This window comes from Lichtheimia ornata (genome assembly GCF_029851405.1).
Source record: "Lichtheimia ornata isolate CBS 291.66 chromosome Unknown scaffold00014, whole genome shotgun sequence".
NCBI lineage: Eukaryota > Fungi > Mucoromycota > Mucoromycetes > Mucorales > Lichtheimiaceae > Lichtheimia > Lichtheimia ornata.
The window spans coordinates 191558-205849 of NW_026695334.1; the positions used below are offsets into that span (position 1 = coordinate 191558).

At 42.6% G+C, this 14292-nt stretch overlaps 5 protein-coding genes across 5 annotated transcripts; 2 read left to right on the forward strand and 3 right to left on the reverse strand.

Moving 5' to 3' along the window:
• Positions 1–131: 131 nt before the first annotated feature.
• On the forward strand, positions 132–685 carry O0I10_004036 (uncharacterized protein; the record flags this gene model as incomplete). The annotated part of the gene is made up of 3 exons (XM_058484102.1): positions 132–202; positions 258–437; positions 505–685. The coding sequence occupies 3 exons, from the start codon at positions 132–134 to the stop codon at positions 683–685; spliced, it is 432 nt and encodes a 143-aa protein (XP_058345090.1).
• A 997-nt stretch (positions 686–1682) lies between these two features.
• O0I10_004037 (uncharacterized protein) lies at positions 1683–2270 on the reverse strand (the record flags this gene model as incomplete). Its single annotated transcript, XM_058484103.1, has 1 exon — positions 1683–2270. One exon carries the CDS (start codon positions 2268–2270, stop codon positions 1683–1685), a length of 588 nt encoding a protein of 195 aa, XP_058345091.1.
• A 1443-nt stretch (positions 2271–3713) lies between these two features.
• Positions 3714–5329, reverse strand: O0I10_004038 (uncharacterized protein; the record flags this gene model as incomplete). The annotated part of the gene is made up of 5 exons (XM_058484104.1): positions 3714–4051; positions 4132–4620; positions 4678–4976; positions 5040–5210; positions 5271–5329. 5 exons carry the CDS (start codon positions 5327–5329, stop codon positions 3714–3716), a joined length of 1356 nt encoding a protein of 451 aa, XP_058345092.1.
• A 2781-nt stretch (positions 5330–8110) lies between these two features.
• Positions 8111–9930, reverse strand: O0I10_004039 (uncharacterized protein; the record flags this gene model as incomplete). Its single annotated transcript, XM_058484105.1, has 7 exons — positions 8111–8265; positions 8324–8823; positions 8914–9166; positions 9226–9325; positions 9378–9537; positions 9598–9691; positions 9744–9930. 7 exons carry the CDS (start codon positions 9928–9930, stop codon positions 8111–8113), a joined length of 1449 nt encoding a protein of 482 aa, XP_058345093.1.
• Positions 9931–10589: 659 nt separating this feature from the next.
• Positions 10590–12318, forward strand: O0I10_004040 (uncharacterized protein; the record flags this gene model as incomplete). Its single annotated transcript, XM_058484106.1, has 6 exons — positions 10590–11149; positions 11205–11274; positions 11326–11400; positions 11452–11951; positions 12019–12126; positions 12183–12318. 6 exons carry the CDS (start codon positions 10590–10592, stop codon positions 12316–12318), a joined length of 1449 nt encoding a protein of 482 aa, XP_058345094.1.
• Positions 12319–14292: the final 1974 nt, after the last annotated feature.

A 14292-nucleotide genomic window follows, 5' to 3' on the forward strand; every position in this document is an offset into this window, starting at 1 on the left:
GAAAATGACAACTCGGAACGTCAACAAGCGGCATTATCTGACAAGCCATTTCCGGTACTACTACTTTTTCCCCTTTTATCACCGCCGACACTTTTAACAGCTTTCTCCTTCACGTTGATCGATTACTAAGCATGAGCACTGTACCCCATTCCGAGCCCCAAATGAAGGCCGATCTTGAGTCATTGGTCTACTTGGAAGAAATGTAAGCGTCTCGCGAGAATAACAAGAGAGTTGGTGCTAAGTGGGTCCTTGACTAGGTTCCAACACTATGGTCACGAGGATGGATTACGAGATGGCAAGGAGTCTGGTGAACTTGAAGGGCGTATCTTTGGATGTGAAAAGTCATTTGAATTGGGAGTTGAAGTGGGATTCTATGAAGGATGTGTACAAACATGGCGTGAGTTAGCCGAAGCTCATGGAGACAAGGTTTCTAGCAAGTAAGTGACCCATTTCCCTCACCCACATGGATCTATCTCGAGATTAATTCTACTATGATCGTTATAGAGTATCAAAGCATCTCCAATCCTTACAAAAGATGATTGATGAATTTCCTCGCGAGAACTGCCCGAATACAGACATGTATGGTGCACGCGACAAGATGAAGGCCAAATTGAAAGTGATCACATCTCTGCTCGGCGTACGACAAAAGTTCAACATGGAGGATCCACCTAAAATGATCTATTAAGCATATCAACCATCTCTCGCATACCATCCAATTTTGCTCTTTCATCGTACATTAATGGCCTACAATAAATAACATCCATCACTATGCATCTACGTCTCATTTATTGTTGTCATGGAAACGGCTTTAGCCTAACTTGGATCATTTCATGGAATATTTATCCTACTTGACAAATCATAGATCAACATCTTAATTGCCTTATCCAATGCTTGCTCACAGGGACATCGTTCAATTATACGTGTGCTGAAGGTGGTGTCGGCAATCGGTCCGAGACACTATCATCCCCAAGAACAAATATCAATGACACCGTTGTTCTTCTTTGTTTTGTATGAAATCCAATAACGAAACCAATATTACATCATTCATATAGATCATATGGCTTGCTTTGAGTGACAATGTATACGCACAAATTCATTCATTCATTCACTTTACCAATCTGTGTCGGGCCGATGACCCGTTTCACGTGGGGGAGGTTTTCTCAGGGGATCAAAAGTTGCGGCTGTAAAAAAGGATGCCCGCCATTTCTTTGTGAACCAGCTTGATGCACGATCACTGTCACCAGAACGTGCCAACAAACAAGCACACGCGCACACACAGATAACAATACAAATTTAACTTGATCATGTGCCCATTTGAGAAGAAAGAGAGAGAGAAATGAAGACCATAATACAAATATTTATGCTGCATCTCTCAGCAGGATCACCCTTTGCATAATAATTGCTGCGCACATACAAAGCAGCAGCTGTAACAGCAATAATCACGTTGATCCATGCTCAAAACACACACATGTGCATACATCGATCGCCCAAACACTGGAACAAACAGCAAGTCAAGCATATGGGATGATGTATTACAGATGAAAGCAGGTACAAGTGTGCGTGTGCGTTTGGTATGTGTGAGTTGCTAAAGAGAGGTTGGGTGGTGGTTGATCTGTATGGTGCTAAAGAAGGATATAGATAAAAGTAGGGTGGTTGTTGGGGGAGCGTGAGGGGATCCATTTTCACAAGGAAGGTAACAATACACGGCAGATACGGTACCGGATCCCGAGATATGAAAGATAATCAGCGCCAGGAAAGACCCGTATACGCTCAACACCAGGAAAATGGCTATCTTGGATATCAACGAATACACCATCCAATTGAAGCGTTCTTTCCAACTTGAGGTGACTTTGAGTATCCAATGGGATCCATTGCGAGTTACTGAAAAACATCCATTGCGCTTGAAAACTTGGAGGTTTACTCCCACTGTTACTACCACCTCCTCCATTCCCCATGTTCCTGCTGCTGGTTCTTGTAGCAAGGTAGGCTTTGGAGGTATGAAGCGGAATTCCACATGCTGAAGATGATCTTTGAGGATTTTTCAATTGAATTGATGGGAGTGATACAGCATCATTGCACTTTTTGTTGCATGACGATGACGATGATGATGAGCTGGTTGGCATTGTAGCCTTGGTACGGTATCGAGGATAATGAGTGGTTGCCGTTGTAGTAGTACCAGCCTTTCGAGAATAAGGGTGTGGATGTATAGAGTGCCGCTGCTGGTTGTATCCAATGACTTTGGTCTCACCAGGTTGAATGGATTCTCTCATGAGCATATAAGGAAGGATGGAAAGGGAAAGAAAAGAAAAAGCAATTGGATGGTGGACCTGTATATATAAGCTGAGAAGAAGAGTAACAAGAACAGCAAGGGTGTACAAGAAAGAGTATTTGTTGGCTCTCCAATAGTGGAAGCACCATAGAAAAAAGAGCAATCAATTTTTGTTTGTCATGAGATCATTTACATTGCCTTCGATTGTCGGTTTCATATGACCACCTTGGCAGAAGAGGAATTGCATGTTCCCCTGATCATAAAAGTCTAATTGAAGATGATGATGCTATATCCACACTAATAGCATTGCCGAGCCATGTTATGAATTATCCCTTTTAATGTCGATTGTTGCAGCTTTATGGGAACCGTGGTGCAACTGCGTGATGCAAATACACTGTGCAACGCTTGGTGGTGTATGTTGTATTGGTCTCCAAAGTCGCGTGAAGCATCATGAGCATCGGTTTGTTATCGCCCAAGCACTCACGTACTTTGCCCCTTTTTGTTTTATCGTTCACGTGGTCACTTGCAATAGAATTTGGTGCCTTCTGATCTTCATGTTGTATTCATCAAATGAAATTACACGCTGCCATGTCGATCCTCTCTTTGCATTCAATGTAATGCTGCTCACCCGCTCCTTCCTTTTAGATAGATGCGAAAGCAAGGTATGCAAGAAATGCGTTATTGGTATTTGGGCATTGATCTACCTTGATTATAGGCACATGTATTGAATCCTATGCATGCATACATTCATTGTGTGTTGTTGATAAAGCATTATCTTTGTCTCTCTCTCCCTTCATCATCAAAACACATTCGTTGTATACAATCACCAACGTTTTCCTTTTATGGACATCCTGTAAGTTTCCCTCTCTTTTTAAAGGAGGCAAACCTAATAACCTATCATTTTCCACAACAAGACAAAGGTAAGCTTTACACGTCATGGTACAAACAACAAGCTGGAATAAGCTTGTGTCCCATTACACCAACAGCTAGCTCTAATGCAATGCACGATGCAGCATATGAAAGAATCCATACACCCACACCCAACCATATCCACAATCCTGGATGTGGAATCATCATCCTTTGTGCCAATGTCACTGGATTACTTTATATTTACGGCATGTGTGCCCAAATGCGGATTGTTGTGAATATCAGCGTGGGACGTGTGTCCTTTGTGTAAACAATCCAGAAACTATGCTATCATAAATCACTCATACTCACACCACCAGATCAATAAATACAGCATGTTCATGGCTCGTCCCAGTCTAAGCATATACGTGTTGCACCTAGGATCCAAATACGTGATCATCTTTACAACTTTATACAGCGCTTTTGCGTGGTAGGCTTATAGTGTAATGCATTGATACGCATTCGATTTTGCATAGAGTGGGATCATTGCTTGCCCCATTGCCACTTTTTATGATTCTACAATGGTAGACTATCACGTTTATACGATGGCAAATAACTGTTTATTAGTCAAGAATCGAACAACCATGGCTGATATTGCCGAAATCGCTGCGATTGCGCCAATTGTTTGGATAGAAACAGTCCAACCATGGCGAGAATGAATGTAAGAAATAAAAGGATCGCCGATAAGACTACCAGGTACCGAAAGCAAATAAGACCAACTAATAGCCTTTTGTGCTTTTCTCATGCCTACAAGGTCGCTGACAACTACAGGTCTCATGTTTGGAAAAATACCACCCAAAAGACCAAGGGATCCACAAAAGACTGCAAACATTGGGATTGTATCGGCGTGCTGCCATAAGGTCATGATAAGGAGGGCTGCAACAATAATGTTAATATAAAGGTAATGAGCGTCACGTGAAGCTGGTGGTTGTCAAGTTATCCGCAAAAACCCATACCATTAATAGATAGAGTTGCCGTGAGCACATTGAGTCGCCCATATCGATCAGCTATGAAACCGAAACCAATACGCGAGATAGAGGCCATGACAAAGACGATGGTAATAACGAAAGCAGCCAGAGTTGGTGAAGCACCCACATTTTGAGCATAAGACGGTGCAAGAAATAAAATTGTTTGCCAGTGGAAAGGGAACGTGAAAGATAAGAGGAGGATCAGCAAGAAACGTATACTCAAAAGAGAATTGTCCAAGCATTCATCTTTTGAAGAAACCTTTTCATCTTTGGTTATCTTTTTGGTAGATGGTTTGTTCTTTGGTGAGCGGAGTACAGGATATCGTGGTCTTGATAAGATTGCAGACATCAAAAGCATAATGAAAACAACACTAGCCATGATCGTTAAGGTTATTTGTCGTCCAAAAGCCAATAACGATGCTTGGAAGCTATTAGCTAATACTATTGGACCCATGGTCGCTCCGCTCCATGAAATGCCTTTGAATGAAAGTGTTACATTCAAAACTACAAAGCGTTTATGCATCAAGAATTTACCATTTGCCAGCGCACGATTCTTCACAAACCATTGAGAGGTCAACGTTGTTGGCGTATTGAATACCAAGCATAACCCAATCCCATACATAAACCCCTGGGCTGCAAAGAGTTGCCATAATTTGGTTGCAAAACTAGCAAGGATCAATGCCACTGTGGAAATCAATGCGCCTAACAACATAGTATAACGAACACCAATTCGACGTATCAATGGCGTTATTAGAATGCCTAGTTGCAGGATGGCAACTGTCGTACTACCGATAAAGGACACAGCAACCTCATTTGAATACATTTTGATATAGCTAGTAGGCAATTGTTGTAAGCGTGTTTAGCTTTGCAAGCTTTCCGGTGGTTATGAAACTTACTCTGCCTGAAAGATACCCCAAGAATTGGTAGAACCTGTGCTGACAAAGTACATCATCCATATCCCTGCTACCGTAACCCATCCTGGATTGCGTATCCCTTCAGTCCAATATGCCCCATCATCGATTGATTCTTTAAGTGGTTGATCTCTTTCTTCATGATGATCACAATCACTAATGCCGTTTGCATTTTAACATTAGTACATGCATCATTGAACCCGTCATCTTTATTACGTTACGCTTTGGCCGCTCCTACTATGATCATCAGTGCCCTGGACATCAGGTTTATGCATATCAGTGACAGCTATTGGGTATAGGGTTGATGAAAAAACAAAATGATGGAAAGAGAACGATACATCCAAACGCCTTGTTGGGTTATCAACTTGATGTACATATGTTTACATGATGATGCATCCCATGCATGCAGAAGATTGCGGGCTTTCTTTAATCCATCATCATCATCAATGCCTAACCAGGACCAGCTGGCACGATAGTAGATGCATCGCAATGGCGTATATGAAGCATCCTGTGCTCTTTTTAGCACTCGATCTACACACGTATGTAAAATCTTGATTACACAGAGTCACTTTGCCCATGCGAAAAAGCCCAAATGAATGTCTTTGATTGATATTGGCACCTTATCATTGTTGCTCCACAATCGAACTTATACAGCATAAAGGTCCTTCTACATACCGACAAAGAAGGATACAACATTGGCACAATAAAATTGTATATTTATATAAGATGTCTTGTCCAAATTTCTAACCATGCATCTACTTTTATAGTAAAAGGTCGTTCCTAACACAGCAGGGTAAAATGGCGCAAAAGCAGGCATTGTTGTGCTGCTAAACTCCGGTGATTCGAGGTGCATCATCATATCCACATGGAATTGTATTTCGTGTGCATGGGAGCCTCCTAAGGAATTCGAATGCATACCTAATTTGATCAACCAGCAAAAAGGAATGATAAAAGAACAAATCTTATGCAGACACGTGATCGAATCCAACATGTGTGTTGCGTGATACCAATTGCTTGCTAAGCTGGATCTCCCATCATTACACACCATGCATTGATAAGGTTTTCATTTTCATCGTAGCCACTACTACTCACTAAAGACATGCTTGATTGCATGAAGACGTGCACGATGATGCATTTGTTTATACAAACGGAACTACCTTTATTTCATCTAGGCTATAACCTAACGAGCTAGAAGGGAATAGGCCGAATTCAAGTGGATAACAAGCAATGCTTTCTTCTAGCTATCTTGCCATCATCGCCGTCGCCATCGTCCGCCAACATGCATAGTCATCATCGTCTTCGTGACAATCTCTAAAACACACAAATGGGAAAGGATGGGTCTTGCAGGCTTCCTTTTGGATGTCAACGAGATATGGGACTTGATTAACCAACATCATATTGGCAAGAGAAAGTGGATAACGTTTATTGTACCATTGTCGTTATCGTCATTGTTGTGGATCTCGTTGTTGCTATCATCGTTATTGTTGTGAATGTCGTAATCATCGCAGTCGTCATTGCTGTGAATATGGTAATCATCGTAATGTTCGCCTCTATAAATAAAAAGGAGCCAAGTTAGATACCGCTAGGCGATCCTCTCAAAGGAAGAAAGCAAGTCAGAAGGAATTCACAAACCAAATCACCCACCATACGAGCAACGTCGGGCGACCCCTTGTTCTTGAGAAGGCACTGCACGAATCACGCAAGGCCAGTTCGATCCATGGCAAGGAAGGACATCACTTACGTAAAGTCCAGGCTCATAGTTGTCCTCATTCATCCTCTCCAAAGAAAGAATGACCCCCAATCCTTCCAATCATTTCCCACCTCATGAAAAGAAATCCTCAAGGGAAAAGAACGAGCCTATCACGAGAAGGCCGTGTTAGTTCAACACGTTCACGAGCTATTGCAAATCCCTTTTTACCTCAACACGGTGACCATGCTCTTCCAAAAATCCATCGTCATCGACCCATCCTCAACTCAACGCAGGCCTATAGAGCCCTGGACGCGTTCCAAGAAGCTCTTCCAACAACTGGCCACTTGATCCAGGCTGGGACTTGAACCCAAAGAGATGATGATGATGCCCCCAAGTGGCATTGCCTGACCAAAGAAACCTATTCAATTCATTATTAGCACACACAATAAACACCCTTTTCATTGTTTGTTTCATTGCACTTGCCTTTTCCATATACACAAACCACCCCTTTGTTGTTGGTTACTGGAAACCGAAAGCCATGGTGTAGTAGTGTAGTTGAGCCGAAACAAAACCAGCCAACGTCTTGACACCAAACTTGCCCTCTATACAAGCTAACACGTCAATGGAACCAGTTCGGCTGCAACATTCGACTCTGAATGTACCTGTTGACACCAGCAAGCGTAAGGCGGGAATAGCAGCAACGAACAAGAGGAAGCAACCGTATCGCCATGGCAATAGCCAACCCACCCACCACGCTCATTCCTCCACACTCACTCCTTGACAATGCATGTCACCTCACAACCAACAAGAGCGCTCTTTGATAATACATTACCTTGATCGATACGTCGTGAATGGAATAAGGAAAAGTGGGAGAAAAAGAAGAGAAGCGCTGTCTCAAGTCGTGAAGCTACCGTCCCCAAGTTTAAATCCCCTACTGCTATTACACTGAGGCCACTCAATGACTCTATACATACCATCCACCCATCGTCATCATCACCCTCATGATAGAAAATAGGCACGCGTAAATAAAAGAAATCGCATAGCAAAAGGATGTGTGCCATTTTACACTTTACATGATAATGATGATCCAACAACACCCATTGTTGCCATGCTACCATGTCACCTCGAAACAAAAAAAAAAGGTGAATGATGGGAATGATGGGCTGGAGAAGGACAATCATTCACATGCATTGGATTGGGCAACAATGATTGAGCTAATGCTGTATAAGCGTTATTGATGTATTCACTTTAAATGTGGAAGTAGGAAAGGAAGGAAGCAGCCTTAATAAGAAAGAGGTTACGATCCCCGCGAGATTAATAAACACGGCGTAATAACATCACGTTGGCATTCGATATAGATGGTCTATCAATCATCATCTTGGTGCTTTTCATCGTCATCACGTTGCTCAGCTGGTTTGATATGGCCTGGCAGCATGAATTTGATACGGATGAGGAACCATGATAGCACAACAGCAACCACCGCTCCGCATCCAACGCCCACGTTTGAGATCTTTCCCAACCCTATCGGTGAAACCTTTAGCATACTGTAATAGGATGTCACGTATGATTGATTACTTACAGAATACTGGTGAATCTGTGACAACCCAAAGCTTGACCTTTGCGAAGCTTGGAATGAGAAGTCCGAGACCGTTCACAAGGCCAATTGCCAAGGCGCGTGAGTTAATATCACCTTTGTAAATGTCCATTACCCACACTAAAACAAGGGCTACCAATGTATCCACGATGATTAATGCGTAAGCTGCCACAAAGACGAGTGCTGCAGGAGTATTCCCATGATTGACTACAGCAACGATAATACTCCAGATGGTTCCCCATACTGTGACAACTCCAGTATGGATGACACGATCATTAAACCAGTCGGATGAATATCCAACCACAAGTGATACCAGGGCACTGAAGAGGTTTAGCGGGGTGGACATGTAATTGGCAAAAGCGCTGTTGTAGCCCATATCCTTCAATATGACTACAAAGAAGTTGGCCATACAATCCATGAAGAATGCTGACATTAGAATGTATGTCATCAACCAGGTATATGGCTTGAATAGGATTTGCTTGAAGCTACAAGTTAATATCATTAGTGATTGTACATGTGTATTGAAATACAGCACAATGGGTACAATAAATATCAATGACCCAAACAATACATACATTCTCCAGCTATAAGGTGCCGCTGATATCTCCCTTTCTTGTGATGCTTGCCTTTCCATAGTAATCGTGCGCTCTTGCTCAGTGATCCATGACGTATTTTGATGTGGATAATTGGGTACCATGAAATACCCAAGGATTCCGACAAAGATAGCAATTAACCCTTCAACAACAAAGAGCCATTGCCATGCACGAAGCCCTGCTTTGTCGGCAATGGTTTCAACAATGGAGCCAGCAATAAGACCCCCAACCGCTCCTATGTAGCCAAATCAGCCGTTAGTGCCAGGAATTCATTCGTACGATCTCAACTGGTACCTGAGACTCCCATAGATGATTTGTAGATGCTAACGCGTTTTGTCACTTCTTGATCGATATACCAATTCCCCAAGAGAAATACAATTCCTGGATGAAGGGCCTGCCATAATAGGTATCAACATAGGGTCGCGTTTTTCTCCAAAAGTGCTTACCGATTGATATAGACCAAGGCAAAATCTCAAAGCTAATAAACCCTGATGGTTCTTGACAAGAGACATGCAACATTGGATGATGCCAGATAAGAGCGGGAGTGGGGGAAGAAACCATCGTGGATACACCTTGGGTAGTAGCAGACTTCCAGGGATCTGAAACCTGTTATTTATGGATATTGAATGATAAAAAGTCGATTGTATTGCTTTGCTTTATACTTACAAATTGTACCCGAGGCGCAAGACGGTATCAGCCCAGTTGTAAGCCGACGATTCAAGGAGCAAATCTTCCCTCATACCACTAACGTATGCATTTGCTTGTTCACACTATCAGCATCCCGTCTATTTCATTCTTGTCATGCTTCTTACGCAAGTTGCTTCGATCGAGGTACGTGGCAAAAAAGCCCAGAAAAGCCCATACAACGAATCTCATATCAAGTTTTCGTTTTAATCGTCGTCTCACCGCTGTTACATCCGTTATCGTGGACGCTTCTTTGTCTACATTGGTCTCAGCAGTGGTGGAGCAAACGTCTGTATCGCTTTTACTATGTGGCATATTACAACAATGGGAATGGAAAGCAAGTGATGGGTCATATCATATTTAATGTGGCGCCCTTTTTGTTAAACTATGATAGCGTGACACAAAGGCGTTGCGTTTCATTGTATGTAAATGATGGTGGATTACAAAAACGCCAGCAAATAGTAAACAGATTTCAGTGTGTTTCGAATGATCCTCATCAAACTTCGGATTCTCCAACTTTAACTTGAGTCATGCTTTTTAGGGCACTAAACCTGGATCGATGAATACTTCTGAAAGCGATGAAATCCATAATCAACATGAGGCATGATGGATCTTTATTGGAACAGCCCATAGATGTTGGGCACTGTAATCAATGGGTTTGATGGGCTGACAACATTTTTGTATCTAGAAGCTAAATCGGAAACTGGTGAAGGTCTTCCTGCCACTCTTTCAAATGTAAAAAATCCATGTCCGTTCTTTTCGTAATGAGCTTGTCGAGCTACGATCGCGACAAAAGAAGCAAGAATCCACGATCGATGTCAGCAAGTTAGAATCCAGAGTTGGTCGCCTACCGTTAGTATCATTGGATAAAGGAAGTACATCGCCTTGAACCTAACTTTTTCCAATGTAGGTCCCCCGATTCGAGCGATTTGAATAGCACTTGTTCATTCTTCACTGATCCGACTCTCTTTGCAATGGTCAAGCAATATCATCAAAAGACAACACAAGGTTCGAGGAGCATGAATCAGTCGCGTATACGTTCGTTTGACGACCAGTGGATCGGTCGTCGTCCACAGGCGAAGGATGTCTTACCTTATCGCACGCTACATGATTACGATGAGGGTTTGATACAGCAGCAACACAACAACGATGACAACAGCTTGTTTCTCAATCCGTTGGTGCCAAAGCGAAGAAGATACCTTGCTCAAGAGAATCAATCCAACTTGCTATCTTCATTGTCAACTATACCCGGATCACCATCATCATCATCCAAACGACCTAAAACCACCCATGATACCCAAGAGAACGATTTGATGGAACGCTTACTACACCCGGAAAGCACAATGACTCAGCGCGAGAACCATGATGATGATACCCAAATCGAGGACGATGATGATGAAACGACTCAACAATCACAATATGAGGAGGAGGACAACAATGAACCATCCACATCAGAGATCCCTGAAACAGAATTGATGCAGCAATACCATGACTTTATTCAAAATCTCAAGGATAGCCCATTGCATTCACTCAAGTAAGTTTAAATCAGGATACTGGTGATGGCATGTTGACATGTGTGTCTACTTTAGGTCTGAGAATGGGATTGATTTGTTACCGAGACAGCGGGAGCGCTTGAATTACGCCAAACTCAACAAAAAGGTAGGTAGTCTCTTGCTCTATGCATTAAGCTTGTCTCACATGGCAATTTAGATGTATGACAAGTCTAAGGATACCAATGAGTCTCAGGGTGATGAAGCTGGAGCGGCTAGTGGAGAAGAGGTGGATGTAAGTAATAACGAGACCAAGTACCAGATGAAAGACTTATTGAATACTCAGAGATTGGATGCAGAGGAGAATCCAGAGGTTGTGCTTACGATTGCCACATATCATCCATTGATGCCTAGCTATCGTGTGCGAGAATTTGATATGCTTGGATCCCAGACGCTGACCGATTTACGCGACTTTATCTTTTGTATCAAGGACTTTGTGGGTGACAATGATCGGAAAGGCAAGCAACCAGATGGCATTGTGCTCAACACGCAAAAGAAAAAGCTTTCAGCAAGTTGTCTCTTCATCGAAGACGTGTTTTATGTCGACACTCGAGCCGTCACTGAGCTTGGATTGAAAGAAGGTGGACCTGATTTGCCTGATTACAGTGAGCCTATACGAAAGTGGGTTATGGATTTTGGTCGATATGAGCAACCAGGATTGGCTGAATATCAACGACATGATATGCAAGGTGTCACCTTTGAAGACCTTTCGCTCGAGATTAACAAGCCATACTTGTTCTTGCATCAGCATGGATGCCAACATGTCATCATGGTTCGGGATATACGGTGAGTGGATAATAGGAGAGAGGGGATCTGATTGACTTGGTGGGCCTAACAGCTTTTTTTCATGAAGCATCCATTCCAAGCATGATCCACCCCTACGCAGCTCTTATCCCATGGTCACCTACAATTGGCAATTTGTGAGATACAAGTGCAGGATGTGTAATATCTACCCAGCAGCGTAAGTGTGTGTATGAATCAATACATTGAAAGAGGTCTCTAAAACTGGTACGTTAGGTATATGACGGTGAACGATGTTATGAGTGGATCATCACCATGCTTCTTTTGCAAGGAATGTTACAAGCCTTTTCATTTTGACGAGGACAGCAATCAAGTGCTCAATCATCAAGTCACTCAATACTTTAGTATGTAAATAGACAATAGCACATGTAGAGCGCATTTGGTGTCACATGAATTCCCATTACTTGCAAAAATCAATACGTTCCATTGGCATTCGTGAGTTGTAAAGCGAGCGTCCATTAAGTTCATAAAGCCATACTTCAGTTGAATGATTTCGAAACCATCTTACATATACCCTCTAATAAGCTACAATCTTACAATCAATAAGGAAGCAACATGTATATAATCATATTATGTAACATCGACTCAACAAGAGTAAAGGGTTACTTTTTCGTTTTAAGCTGAAAATGCATCATTACGTTGTCTGGTCTTTTATATGGTACTAGACCATTAAGCATGGTTATTATATTGTTATGGCTGTGCTAGGGGCTGCAGTGGTACCAGTACAACATGCGCCGCTTGTGCACAGACATTTGTCTCCCGCATCGGCATTAAGGGGGTGCTTTGTGTCAATTTGGAAGTTTCACTAGCGTCACTTGCAATATTGTGGTCACAAAACCTTTTATTTTTCGTTGTCATAGAAGAATAGACGCGCTCGAACACATGCACACCACTCAATAATACAACTAACTCGATCCGCCAAACGTCAAACGCGGTCTTAGGGTGCGCGTCAGCAACTGAAAAATTCAAGCCCAGCACTTTTAATATAAAAACAGGCTGCGCAACAATGAGCGCCTCTTTGCTAACTCTTTCTTTCTCTTTTCGGTACAGCATGTGCCTGGTGCGAATAAAAGAATAGGCAGCAAGTCCAAGGACGGCGAGGTACTTTTTTTTCATTGGAGTGAGTAGGGTACTCTTTTGGTGAATGTCTGCTTTGGGAGTTCCACAGCTTCACTGGTTCTTCATATCCTGGCAACCCTGGGGTTTCCTCAGCCTCGCTGTTCACGTCGACAAGGCAACCAAGTCATGAGGATAAATGGTAATACACGTTCGCGTTGAGTGCCTGAAAGAACCTAAGGAACGACAAGTGTGCGATAGTGCGAAATCACATACAACTACGCGGTGTGGTTTGCCATGCAACGGGGTGGGGGTGATCATGTAGGTTGTCGCATTGCAGCAAGTCCCATGGAGTCTTTGTTCCCAATGGCATTGCACGATCGATCTCAAGGGTGCACCTAGCTTGTGGTTACAGTTCGGATGGCTAGTTGGGGTTTGGGTGTAGATCGGTCGTGTTCAAATGCAAAGGTACTCATTCTTGATCCGGCCATTCACTGATGCTGCCTTGTAGTTACTGTTCGGCTGGCTGCAAGTCTCCCTTGGTTACACCTTTCGTATTGCTGTGAAAGCAATCCTCACCTTTTGGAATCAGATGTCTTCCACCTTCTCGTTGGTTGGTCCTGTTAATTGGTGTAATAGCATTCGCTTTGCCTCAAGAACTGAGAGAAGACTTGTATTATAAATATAATAAATTCTACCTGTTTTACCTTATAAATGGATGGGATTATGAATTATGGGCATGATATTAGGTCGATGTTTCATTTCGTATCCTTATTGGAGGCAACAAGAATATAGGAGGGATATGCTGGATCTTGCTTAAGAGAATGATCTGTATGGATACATTGTATGTTTGTAATCAACAAGGAGTGGAAAAGAAATGATACATTGAGAATACAACACACATATGGGCCATGCACGCTAAACTTCAAAAGTCAACACCCAATACTCGGTGGAACAGTTTGACTTTGGGTGATTGTCGAAATTGGCACGCGGTGGTTACACAACACATCGTTGACAGGTTGCTGCACAAATGCATGATGATGACGATTGCCTTTGTGAAGGTACGTAAGTGAAACAACATCCCACAATGAAGGTGTTTCAAGGTACGTGTATGACAATAGTGGTTCCATATCACGTTTGCATGTAGGAGAAAGTCGAGCTGCATAAACCAATTGTATATGTAAACCCACGCACCAGATCCTGAAACTCAATGGAGGGATCGATCCCACTCCTCCTTATTGTATCACAAAAGCCGTATCCTTCTTGCATT